At 46.0% G+C, this 12,057-nt stretch overlaps 1 protein-coding gene across 15 annotated transcripts in view; it reads left to right on the top strand.

The window, feature by feature from the left end:
• hecw2a (HECT, C2 and WW domain containing E3 ubiquitin protein ligase 2a) overlaps nt 1-12,057 on the top strand; it is a 49,806-nt gene that overhangs the window by 26,706 nt on the left and 11,043 nt on the right. For 13 of the 15 annotated variants that reach the window (XM_069197137.1, XM_015358764.2, XM_015358765.2 and 10 more), the window contains 12 exons: nt 1,935-2,010; nt 3,499-3,668; nt 3,889-4,031; nt 4,885-4,985; nt 5,374-6,179; nt 6,664-6,964; nt 8,167-8,262; nt 8,647-8,797; nt 8,949-9,049; nt 9,867-9,991; nt 10,510-10,695; nt 11,122-11,274. In XM_069197137.1, coding sequence (XP_069053238.1) covers nt 1,935-2,010; nt 3,499-3,668; nt 3,889-4,031; nt 4,885-4,985; nt 5,374-6,179; nt 6,664-6,964; nt 8,167-8,262; nt 8,647-8,797; nt 8,949-9,049; nt 9,867-9,991; nt 10,510-10,695; nt 11,122-11,274 — 2,409 coding nt within the window. Of the gene's footprint in view, nt 1-1,934; nt 2,011-3,341; nt 3,388-3,498; nt 3,669-3,888; nt 4,032-4,884; nt 4,986-5,373; nt 6,180-6,663; nt 6,965-8,166; nt 8,263-8,646; nt 8,798-8,948; nt 9,050-9,866; nt 9,992-10,509; nt 10,696-11,121; nt 11,275-12,057 lie in introns of those variants that run through there. The other 2 variants (XM_069197138.1, XM_015358768.2) reach the window with 2 other exon arrangements.

Raw genomic sequence — 12,057 nt, 5'->3', positions numbered from 1 at the left:
TGTTTGTCCAACTGAGACTATCGTCTCAGGACTGAGGTGTAAGCTTAATGTCGGAGGCCATGAAAAATTGAGACAGAAGGTGAGAGAGTGAGAATGAGAGTGAGACGGAAAAAAAACATAAAATATATAAACTAGGAGCACTAATCAAATAAATGAAAAGTTCAATTGAAATTTCAGTTTGGGAAGTTAAGGTTTGGGAAGCTCTGAGACGAGCGAGAGGGTCCTGCAGGCAGTAGGGGTTCCTGCACCTTGTGATAACTTTTAAAACAATAAAGATTGATATTAGGAAAAACTGTCAGAGAAATTGGACTGATTTAGGGATTTGGCATTTTTAATTTGACCAGGAATTTGACTATTTTTAAAAACCTCAAGTAGTGTCTGATGGAATAGCTAATCAACAGGTCAAAGTTCCATAAACCGTTTGACCTAGTTTGGTATGACCATGTGGGCATGAGTCTATCAATCTAAATTTTGTTAAGGCCAGATATAAAGCATAATTAAGAGCTGCTATCTCATTGTAAGTCAGGCTTCATGTTATAAGGAAGCTGCTTGACTTGTGATGATTTCTAATCGTTTATTGATTGATCACAGAACCTCATAACCTTTTTTTTCTTAAATCCTTTACAGTTTTTTCTAGTCTCAATTGTTCTTTCTCTTGCTCCACATATTCATTTTCCTTAGTTCCTTATTTCTTTATTTTTTGTCAAGGTTCTTGTTCAGCCCAACATCTGGTATTCCTTCATGCTTTTGTATTACAGGCATTTCATAGTCTTTTCTTCAGAGTTTTTGGCCTCAGACACATTTTTGTCATTATGCCTGTCTTGATATTCCTCATTCTCTCAGTCTGCCTCAGTCCTACGGTATGTCTTTCTCTTTCCTGTACTCTGTTCCTATTATTTGCTGCCTGGTTTTTCTGTGCCTTGGTGCCCGACTCTTTCTCATCCTCTCGCTCTCCTTCGCTCTCTCTGACCTGTTCTCCTTTCTCTCCTTTTCTCGCTTTCTCTGGAGATACCTATCCCCACCGCAGTGACAATGCATTAGCTATCACTGCCTTGTTACTCTACTACCATCTGGCACAAATTAATTTGATATGAAAACTCTAAAATTAATCCTCAGATCAGAATCACTGGCTGCCTGCCGGGTGCAGGGGGGAGTTAAGCTTAGGCTTTCTCAATGTAGTGCAATTCAAAAGGGATTTATTACAGCCAGCTATGAGGAAACACTCATCACTTGTCACAGTATAGGACAGACATGCAAAAATGGCTAAGCCGTGAAAGAATGAGACTAGTAAACACTCCTCTGCCCCTGTCCTATACAGACAAAGCAGAGTCCTCAGAGACAGCTGATTCAATCTACAGTACCTTACTGTACTGTTCTCTGCTGTAGTCTACTACACTATGCCATATAGTACTACCTTGTAATGCGCTTCAATGAATTGCACTGAACTGTACTTCACTGTATTGCTCTGTATTAGTACTGGATTTTGTAGTATGGTTCAGTCTATAACAAAATCGTAAGAAATAACGCTAAGGAAACTACATAGTACAAGCATGGAAATATCGCAAAACTACCATAGTCACACTGGAGAAATGTAATGTTACTGAACTTGTCAACAAGATCTGCTTTTACAATACGTTCTATTTTTAGGTATTACTTTGTGAAAACACTCAAATGCTTAGGAACAGCCCTTTTCCATTTTGCATTTTGGATTTCTTTTCACTTAAATGAGTTTGTTAAAGAGGGCAAGAGTGAGGTTTCACTACCGACCAGCTTTTGTTAATTCTTTTTTACATGTTTCATATCTGGATTTTTTTTTTTAATTCTAAAAGCTGCAGCCATTTACATTAAAAAATGGGAATTCATATTACCAGGCATAAAATATTAAGCCCTCAGCCCAGCATGGCATGTGTTTCAGGTCAGCCTCTCTCTTTCAGGTGGGAGCTGAAGGCCTGGCGGAGGGCGAGTCGGTAGCTGAGCACTGTCGAAAACTGGTCAGCTTTACTCTGTCAGGTAACATTTCTGTCTTTTATGTTCTGCACAGTGGAGTAAGTGTGAGAGAGAGGGATGGGACTTTCAGTGGAAATAAAGGACAGAGGTGCAGAGAGAGGCACTGGGAGATTGGGTGTAAAGTCTGGTCTGTAATGTTAATTGCCATCTAGTTCATCCTGATTTTGTTGCAGGAGTTACATTCGAGGGGATGGGCGTAAGTGTACGTGTGTTGCAGTAGGTGCATCAGACGGTGTGCCTCATAAGAGACTGTGTACAGTGTATGTGCCATGCAGCGCACATCTTTCGTCTCTCCAGTCCCTCAATAATGCAAACTGTTAGTCACGCCTGTCTGCTCACATACACAGGCCCCTTCGAGTCTTATCTTCTGCTTTCTTTCTCAATTGTGGGGCTGCTCTGTGGTGAAGCCACAAGGAAGCAGACTCCACAACCTGACACTGTAAAGTTACTTTTACATTAACTTGACACACAGGTAGTGAACATCCATCCATTTTCTAACTCTTTCTTTCAATTCAGGTTCTCGGTGAAGCCGATCCCATCAAGCAATGGGCATAAGGCAGGGTACACCCTGGATGGCACACCAGTCCACAGGGCAGGCAAACACAACCGCAGACATGCACAACTTCACACCAAGTTTCCCATAAGCCAGCCATAACCTACTGTTATGTGGGGGGGAAAGGACCATCTGGAGGAAACGCAAATAAATGAGTGGAAATCATACAGACTCTGCACAGGAAGGTCTGGACTTGAACCCAGTGCAATGCTAACCACTGCACCATCACGGTGTGCAATGTGCTGCCCAACAGTGAACATTGACAATGTGAAAACCACTGGCAATAAATAATGTAATGTTTCTTTATTAGCCCTATACAATTTCTTGCATTAGGAATTCGTCTTTTCACATACCCCAGCTTTTCTCCACGGAGACACAGACAGGGAGAGAAGCTTGGGGTCAGAGCGCAGGGTCTGCCATTGTATGACACCCCTGGAGCAGTTAGGGTTAAGGGCCTTCCTCAGGGGCCCAACGGAGTAGGATTCCTCTGCCGGCCGAGGGATTTGAACCGGCTACCTTCCAGTCATAGGCGCAGATCCTTAGCCACAGAGCCACCGCTCCACCAGGGGCTTCCATTCATGAAACATTAATAACACAACACTTCACAAAAAGCACATTTATATAAAATCTGTAATCGATACATTTAGTTTTTTAATATTTAACCAACAGAGCTCATTGTTTCATTTTTCTTTTCCTGTTGTGATGAGCAAGGTCGCCCCCCTGTGGTAGATGATATTCACTTCATTATGGTGTTGGCTGCTTTGCTCTTGTTTTGCAGATCACTTGTTCAGAGCAGTGTCAGGGTCATGGGAGGGTCATTCAAACAGGTCAGGACAAACCTGCATGGCAGGATATGGGGCGTCTTTGTTTCTTAAAGAAAAGAAAGGCTTTTTGGTTGTTTTGTAGATATATGAGTCTTTGCCCTCATCTCTGTGTAGATATCCGTGCTCTGGGCCTGAAGAAGGGCATGTTTTTTAACCCTGATCCCTATCTAAAGATGTCTATCCAACCTGGGAAGAAGAGTACTTTCCCAACCTTTGCCCACCATGGTCAAGAGAGAAGGTCTACCATCATTGCCAATACCACAAATCCCACCTGGCATGGAGAGGTATGTGCTGAAACACACAGATACACTGAGAAACAGTACCATACATTGACGCATACTACTGTTTTTGCTTTCCTCTCTTACTCTCACCCACCACTTCTGTCCCTCCCAAACTTCTATTTGTCTCTTCATCCATGACTCCCACTCCTTCTACTTATTCCTTGCCTACTGCCCCCCTTCTCCTATCTCTCTCTCTGCATCCTTCCCTGTTTTCTGTCTGTAGAGGTACACCTTTGTGGCCCTGGTGACTGATGTGCTAGAGATTGAGGTGAAGGACAAGTTCGCTAAGAGCCGGCCTATCATCAAGCGCTTCCTGGGCAAACTGATCATCCCCGTGCAGAGACTGCTGGAGCGCTATGCTGTGGGGTGAGCACCACTGCCAACAAGGGCCTGGAGTAAACAGGGCAGCGACAGTGCAGGGGTTACCCAGCTCAGTTTAGAGGAAGGGACATGGTTCTGGAAAATAAGATTGTTTTAATACGTAGAGTAAACAAGAATTGCAAAAAATAACTGTACAACAACCATTTTGGCATCTTTTCCTTTAAAAAAATCAAACAGGGGTCTCTAGCCAACAGCTTGTATATGCGGGCTGACAGATTTCTTTTAATGGGCCTGGTGGAAACCCAGTGCAGATCAAAACAACAGTACACCTCTCTGGGCTTGGTTCAGCTCACAAGGAGCAGCTCACAGGCACGCTGGCTTCTGTCATGAAAGTATGTCCCACGGGATGTCCTGGTTTTGCCAGTCAATAGTAGTGCAGAAAGGTTGGGATCCTCACCCCAGGTCCTGTGGATCCACTGTGTTCCTAGTTCTCATTCCGAGAATACTACCTACTCAGGCCTACACTGAGAGGTTTTCCATTTTTCAGCTATTGGGCAATTCAATAAGTTATTGAATAAGAGAGTCTGAACAGGAGAGCAGTGGATAAGAAATTACTGTAGTAAATAACTGAGGAAATAGTCTGAGGCTACTTCAATCAGATCACAATAATACGGCAGATCACAGAATCAAGGTAAGCTATAACTATGGGAAAAAGTAGGAGACTGTCATGCATTTTATACACTATATTAAACAAGTGGTAGTGCTTGGGACAAAGACTTGCACAATTACTGAACTTAATGCCATATAATCTGTGGACCTCAGCGTGCCAGTGTGAGTGTCTGAACATGTGCATGTGCTTCTGTGCCCATTCAGTGATGACTATGTCTCTGTTACACAGGGACCAGACCCTGAGCTACACACTCTGCCGCCGATTGCCCACAGACCATGTCAGTGGTCAGCTGCAGTTCCGAGTCGAGATCACGTCCACAGGACATGAAGGTGGGCACCGTGTGTGGCTATATTCTCCAAACAGGACCAACTGAGAAGGAGATAATAGCAAAGACCTGTACTGCAAGTAAATTAGAACTTATAAGACCCCTGGTATCTACAATACATCAAAGTAATGTGCCTGTTCATACCGTTTAATTTATTTTAGGAAAATGATACAAAGAATTGGAATGAAAATAATTTAGATATAGAAAGGAAATGTACTGTTGTGCTGTTGTTCTTTAGTCTACATCTAGTATAAATAATAACGTATCAGACTGCTGTGCCACGGGAATCTTAATTCCATCCCTGCAGATACGTTGGTCTAAGGTTACTAGAAGGAAACGTGTAATATATTGTGTGCTACACTTTGGTCTCCCCTCTTGCTGTATTGTCTTAGACGCCTCGCCAGACACAATGGGCTCTCTTCTGGGGGCTACTGCAGTGAATGGGGACCCAGGGAGCCCCTCTGATGATGAGGACCTGCCAGGTGGCCCTCACCCCCACTCCCAGCCTGTTCCAGGGACCACTAGGGAGCCCTCTCCCACCGGCTCGGAAGGCTCCGTGCCTGGCGAGGTCCTGCGCAATGGGGAGGGGCAGGAGGAGGACGAGGCAACCAGGGAGGGCGTGGAGGGGGGCGCCGAAGGAGGATTCCAGCTGCACTGCACCCACGCACTGCGGCAGGAGTCCCTCAACGACTACCTAGATGCAATCGAGGCCCCGAAAGGCCCAGGGGAGCGGCCTTTGGGTGCCGCATCGCCCAAACTACGCAGCAGCTTCCCGACGGACACGCGGCTCAGCGCCATGCTGCACATTGACTCCGACGAGGATGAGGAGGTGGGCCTGCGACCCGAACCAGGAGGAGAGACGGAGGGGGGTCTGCTGCTGCTGCTCAACGGGGGCCTGGAGGGGAAACCCCCCCGGACGGAAGGGGGCGAAGTGGAGGCGGTTCAACCGATAGAGGAGATAGAGGGGACAGCTGTGGCCGTTGCCCAGCTGCCTGAAGAAGGGGAGCCCCCCTCCCATAGCCCCCCAGGGCCTGATGTCCAAGAGGGGCCAGAGGAGCCAGAGCCAGGGGGGTCCAGCCAGGAGCAAGAGAGCGAGGTGACAGAGGGTGGCCCCAGCTCAGGCACGGGCACCACCCGTCAGTCATCCACAGGCTGTTCCTCCTTTGACAGCAGCCGATACCCCGCCTCCTCTTCACAGGTCAGTGGGCCTCCTGCGGGCAGAGAGGGGGCAGGGTGACAGCAGTGGGAGAATCTCCAAAGAAATCTCCAAAGAAATGAAGCCCTAGACACTACTGGGCGGGCTGATCCTGATTTTCTGAATGTATTTGTAAAAGGAAATTAGCTAGAGAAATCTAACGAGAGACAGTGTAACCCCAATAATGAGGAGTCAAATGTTTTGACTTATAATTAGTTTTGGAAAATTGTTTGGAGCTTATGTGGTTTGCAGACTTTTCTCTTGGGTCTTCCTACAGATGTAGCGTAGTGCGATCAAGTGTTTGGCATATTTTATGACTGAGATAGAGAATGAACAAATTCTGATGTGGCTCCATGGCAGAGGTACATATATTTTGCTGAGGTATTTATACGTAGTGAGGTATCCAGCCTCTTTTGCACACTCTTTTCTTTTTTCTTACTCTCCTCCTCCACCTCCCAGCATTGTGGTCTGGCTTGTTTCTTTTCAGGAGGAGGAAGAGGGAGGGGCACCCTCCAGCGACCCAGGAAGAGGGGGGTCTTCTGAAGCTACACCCACCACCAGCGATGTTGCTGATGAAGGAGGAGGATCCGGTCAACCTGCTGTAGGAGGGGAGGATCCTCAGGGAGCGACAGCCGCCAATGGGGATGAAGAAGAGGAAGAGATCTGGAGGAGGAGGCAGAGTCTGCAAGCTGCTGGAGGTGAATCGCTGGAAGAGGACGTGAGGTCAGCTGGGGCCAGTGGCCCAGTGGACTCAGGTCAGAGTGCCACAGAGACTGACGGAGATGCAGGTGAGAGCAAAGTGGATTTGTGCATTTCTTGAACAAGTTGGCACTGCAGCTGATTCTTTCCACATTGAAAGGGAATCACTTATAATTTCACTGTGGCAAAGCATCGTCAAGCACTATAAAGGCACTTTTAGTATAGCAAAACCAGGGAAGGTCAACCTCTTTTATCTGGAAGATCCCCTTTCCAAGAATCACTCAGAAGAACAGAACCTATAATCAAAACAAAATATGTATTGGGAATTACTATCAGACAAGAGCTGTTTATATGACAAAAATGGAAATGAATGAAAAAACCTCTGGTTGAAAGTTAGCTCTGTAAGCAATCCATTAATGATGGAAAAGTGAGTACTGTGCAGGGATTGATTTCACAATTAGTTGTGGAGTGAAAAATGTTGCATTCTTTGTTGGGACCCCCTGGACAACTGTTTGAACTGCACTGATGCAGACAGTTAGAAACCAAGGCAAGGGAAAATGAATATGAAATAAAAATCACAGAGCTTCTGTGCATATTTCAACTGTTTAACTTTCAAAATCAATCTTAGTGGATGTTTGAAACACTGTATCTATTGAGTATAGCAGTGATCTCCAAATCTGGCCATTGTGTGTCTACAGGTGTTTATGGTCTAGACTCATAATGACCCAAATAAGCACAATATTGACTTAATCTGACCAGTTTGAACGTTTCTCTCAGCTATTCAGGTATTCAGTACTTCTGCAGTTAATTTGACAATCCACAGAAATGAAGACAAGACTGATGCACACAGAATCTGGAAAAAATAGACAAATGGAAACAATTCTTATTGTGTGTCATTAACAAAAGCACATCTTTACAAAGATAAGATATTACAATGAAATATTACAAGCAGAACAAGGCAGAATATGAACATCTGGATATGTCTAGAAAACGTGAATCATAAAATGTCCTGTCTAGGAACAGTAACAAAAAATGAAAAGAAAATCATCCACACTATACACAAATAGGTAACAGTGTCTTGGAAAAGTCCCAGAAAGGTAGTGGATATTGATTCTTGACTATACTGGTAGGCTGTAAACAAAACACCAGTTATACACTATTTTCACTAGATACTTCAGTGAAGCAAACTCAATGAACATTGCTCTGTCTATTCCCTGTTCTCGCTCCTCCTTCTGTTTTATTTGTCTTTTCTCTTTGCCGTTCTTCTTGACTCTTTTTCTCTCACCTGCAGCCTCCCAGGTCAATGGGCACCAGCCAATGCGTTCGCTGCCCTCAGTGCGTCAAGAAATCAGCCGCTACCAGCGAGTGGATGAGCCACTGCCACCCAGTGAGTCCAGATTTCTGGGGAAAAGAGGGGGAGGGGATCAAGGCCTTGCTGAGGAAAACCCCTGAAGTATTAAATCATGAGTATCTGTTTCTCAAGCAGGGTACTGACGTCTGTTTTCATTCTGTTTTGCCCAGCAGTCTTTGCAAAATGCCTTTAAACTCTAACAACACTTAAAGGGAAAACTGAGGGGAGATTTCACTGGAGGTGTTTATGCAACTGGCCACAGGGGCTTCAGAGTGTTGGGTTTGGGCAGGTGGTAGGCCAGAGGAGCTAATGGGTGTGAAGTAGGTGGTGGAGAATTGATGGAGCCCAGTAGATCCAGTAACCCCGGTTAGTAAGTAAGTGCAGTAATATTGCTGCTCTGCTGTGTGTGTTGTGCGTCAGACTGGGAGGCCCGTATTGACAGCCACGGTCGGGTCTTCTATGTGGACCATGTGAACCGGACAACCACCTGGCAGCGGCCTACCGCCCCCCCTGCTCCTCAAGTCCTGCAGAGATCCAACTCCATCCAGCAGATGGAACAGCTGAACCGCAGGTAGGGCCAAGCACAGAAAGACAGATAGGGATCTCCTGCTGGGGGAACGAGAAGCCTTTGTATGTCCTTCTTTTTGCATGGGTGGCCTGTGGATGCAAACATGCAGTGCCTGGCTTTGAGCCCTGTCTGTCTATCTCTTTCTCTCCCATAGGTATCAGAGTATCCGGCGGACAATGACAAACGAGCGGCCCGAGGACCAGGCATCTGAGATCCCCCCTGAAGACGGCGACCTGCTGCACCACACTATCCCGGGTACAGACACAGCTGCCCTTCTCTAACCACAGCACAGCAGGGAGACAGGGCTGCAGTTTAAGGGATGCGGGATATTATAGGACCCAATAAAATCTTCTGGTTATTTTATGATTGTTGGGTTACTTTGGGCAAATGTTACTTTTTACATAGATAAACATAAGGTTTATAATTATTTAATAACATATTGCTCTTTTGCTTTGTTAACACAAGCCTACAGCTTTTAAACCCTGACATGGATCAATGTCCTGTTTCTGGACCTTATTAGGATATTTTATCCTTTTCGGGTCATCTGTGTATATTGATATATTGTATATTGGTATTACCATACCCATGCAGGACAATGTAAAAATCATCAAATTTAGATTGTATGGAAATTCAGACCTTCAATGATCAAACAGTTGGGCGTTTCCAGCACTAAGCCCATTCAACATTTGACTTGTAAATCATTTTATCTTCTATATGGTTCTCGACAGCCACCCAGATTCATAGTCGCAAATTCCTGATCAACTCATTTTGGCTGCAGTCCTAGTATCCCTCGTCCTGGCTGGATACAAACTCATCCACCCCTGGCCGAGCTCAGCCTGCTGCGCGCGTCTGCTTGGGAATGTCCAGTCGGCATCAGCGGATGCCAGTAACAAAATCGGAGTCGGATGGGGATTGTAGAGCCCAAGCTGTGTTGTTATTTAATCACCCCAGGACCTTGTGTGCTCAGCTTCATGGATCAGAATTACAATTACGTTTTGTTGTTCGTTGAATATAGAGATGTTCTTGCGTGTTTGGGCACTGTATCGTTGACAGTCATTGTTGTCTGGGACAGAATACCGGCGGGATGGCATGCTGCCCCCCTCCAGCACCCGCTCACGCCTCAGCCTCCTGCTCCAGTCGCCCAGCGCCAAGTTCCTGACCAGCCCCGACTTCTTCACCGTGCTGCATTCCAACCCTGTGAGCAACTGGCTGAATGCATGCTGCCATATGTGCCGCACAAACGTACTGCACACGGTTACACATAGCAGTCACACATGTACAGCGCTGCAGTACTCACTCTGACGCACACGCACTGAGAATGGTGGTGTGGCTGTCATGCCTATTCACCTAACAAACTGCCTGTTGGGTAGACTCTGATCTTCAAGGCTCTTTAAAAATCATAATCTTCATAAGAGCGAGGAGCAGCTTAAACTTGTCCGGTTGAGCAAATAATGAGATCGATTAGGTCATTAAGTCTCAAGAGGAAGGATTTCCCTTTCTAAATATATTGGAACTAGGAAATGTAAAGCGGGCACTTCACCGTGCTTTAGTTTAGTTTAAGTTTTTCAGTTTTAGCTTGGTTGTGGAGTGTGCAGTGGTTAGAGGCAGGACAGCGGAGTTTAGTAATTTTCCTAACGTGAGTTTTTTCTCTTTTGAATAATTGCTATCAACTAAGTGTGGCAGTAAATGCCTGGATTCGTTGTCGCTCTCTGCAGAGTGCCTATCGCATGTTCACGAGTAACTCCTGTCTGAAACACATGATCAGCAAAGTGCGGCGCGACGCCCACCACTTCGAGCGCTACCAGCACAACCGGGACCTGGTCGCCTTCCTCAACATGTTCGCCAACAAGCAGCTCGAGCTCCCGCGCGGCTGGGAGATGAAACATGACCACACAGGCAAGGTCAGGGAGAGTCCCACACTTTCTTTACCAGAAACACCTTCCTGTCTTCCCTTCTATTCTCCCAACTGGGCTCCCTACTTCCTTTCTGTGGTGCTAGTTCTTATTTTCTCCCTTTGTCCCCTGTCTGTATCATCCTATTTTTCTTGCAAATCATTCATCCCTCCTGTCTTTTGTCTGGCATTTTGTTGGCTCATTCCCTTACTCATTCCTTTTGTGTTTTCTTTTCTGTTTCTCACTAAACGTCTTCTTCTCCTCCACATTGCCATCTTACTGCTATTCTATCTCTCTCTTTTCCTTGCTGACCAACACTCTGTGGGTGACAGTGAGGCACTCTGTATCCCTGCAGGAGCAGCAGAGAGGTGCTCTCAAGCTAACTGTTCCACCCCTCTCTTTGGCTGTTTCTTGTCCCCTTGTCTGTTACTCCAGCCATTCTTCGTGGATCACAACTGCCGCAGCACGACCTTCATCGACCCCCGCCTTCCGCTGCAGAGCGCGCGGCCCAGCAGCCTCCTGGCGCACCGCCAGCACCTGACCCGCCAGCGCAGCCACAGCGCCGGGGAGGTGAGCACCCGGCGCCTGGTGAGCACTGCGCCCGTACCTCCCCAAACTCCCGACCCCTTGGCCTCGGCAGCAGTCTGCACTGCAACACTTTCTGACATATTCTGTAGCAAACCACCCTGCTCTGTACTGCATCTGCTCAACCCCTGGCCACTGACTGACACACAAAATTTCCAGTCAGTTGACACTGATACAAACATTTTTAAAAACAAAACATTATTTCTATGAATGGAAATCAGTAAGGAGAGTCTTTCTTGTTTTGGATTCCAGCCTTGTGCTGGATGCTAGAAAGTTAGTGGACTAGACAACCTTGGGGACAGAAGTTCGAGTAGGTAGTAGGGTTAGCATGTGTAGGCTGCAAAGGAACAGATAAGGGTTTATTCCATGCTGAAAGGAAAGAAAAGAGACTTCTTCACTCGTGAGCCTCACATCTGAAGAAGGCTCCACAGCTGAAACGTTGTGTCTCTTTTCTTTTCCTTTCAGCATGGAATAAACATTTACCTGTTCCTTTACAACCTTGTGCAGAGTCACTGGAAATCACACGATTAGCTAGCTGTACTGGGATGTGTGGAGTATGAGACATGCAGACAAGCAGACAGGGACGACTATATTTTCTTATTTTCTTCAGGTAACGGACAGCATGAGCCTCTAAATATCTTATTAATATCCCAGATATATGAACTGCTAACTGCTCTTTCACATTTCCACATTTATGAACATTCACAATTTCAACCCAGAACACATTATTTGTGGAGAAACAATTCTGAAAATGGAGGTGCTAGTAAGTGTCCTGTGATGGACGAT

The sequence above is a fragment of the Lepisosteus oculatus genome, chromosome 12 (assembly GCF_040954835.1).
Source record: "Lepisosteus oculatus isolate fLepOcu1 chromosome 12, fLepOcu1.hap2, whole genome shotgun sequence".
Classification (NCBI taxonomy): Eukaryota; Metazoa; Chordata; class Actinopteri; order Semionotiformes; family Lepisosteidae; genus Lepisosteus; species Lepisosteus oculatus.
The sequence above is the reverse complement of the archived record's forward strand: the minus strand, read 5'-3'. Positions and strand labels throughout refer to the sequence as shown.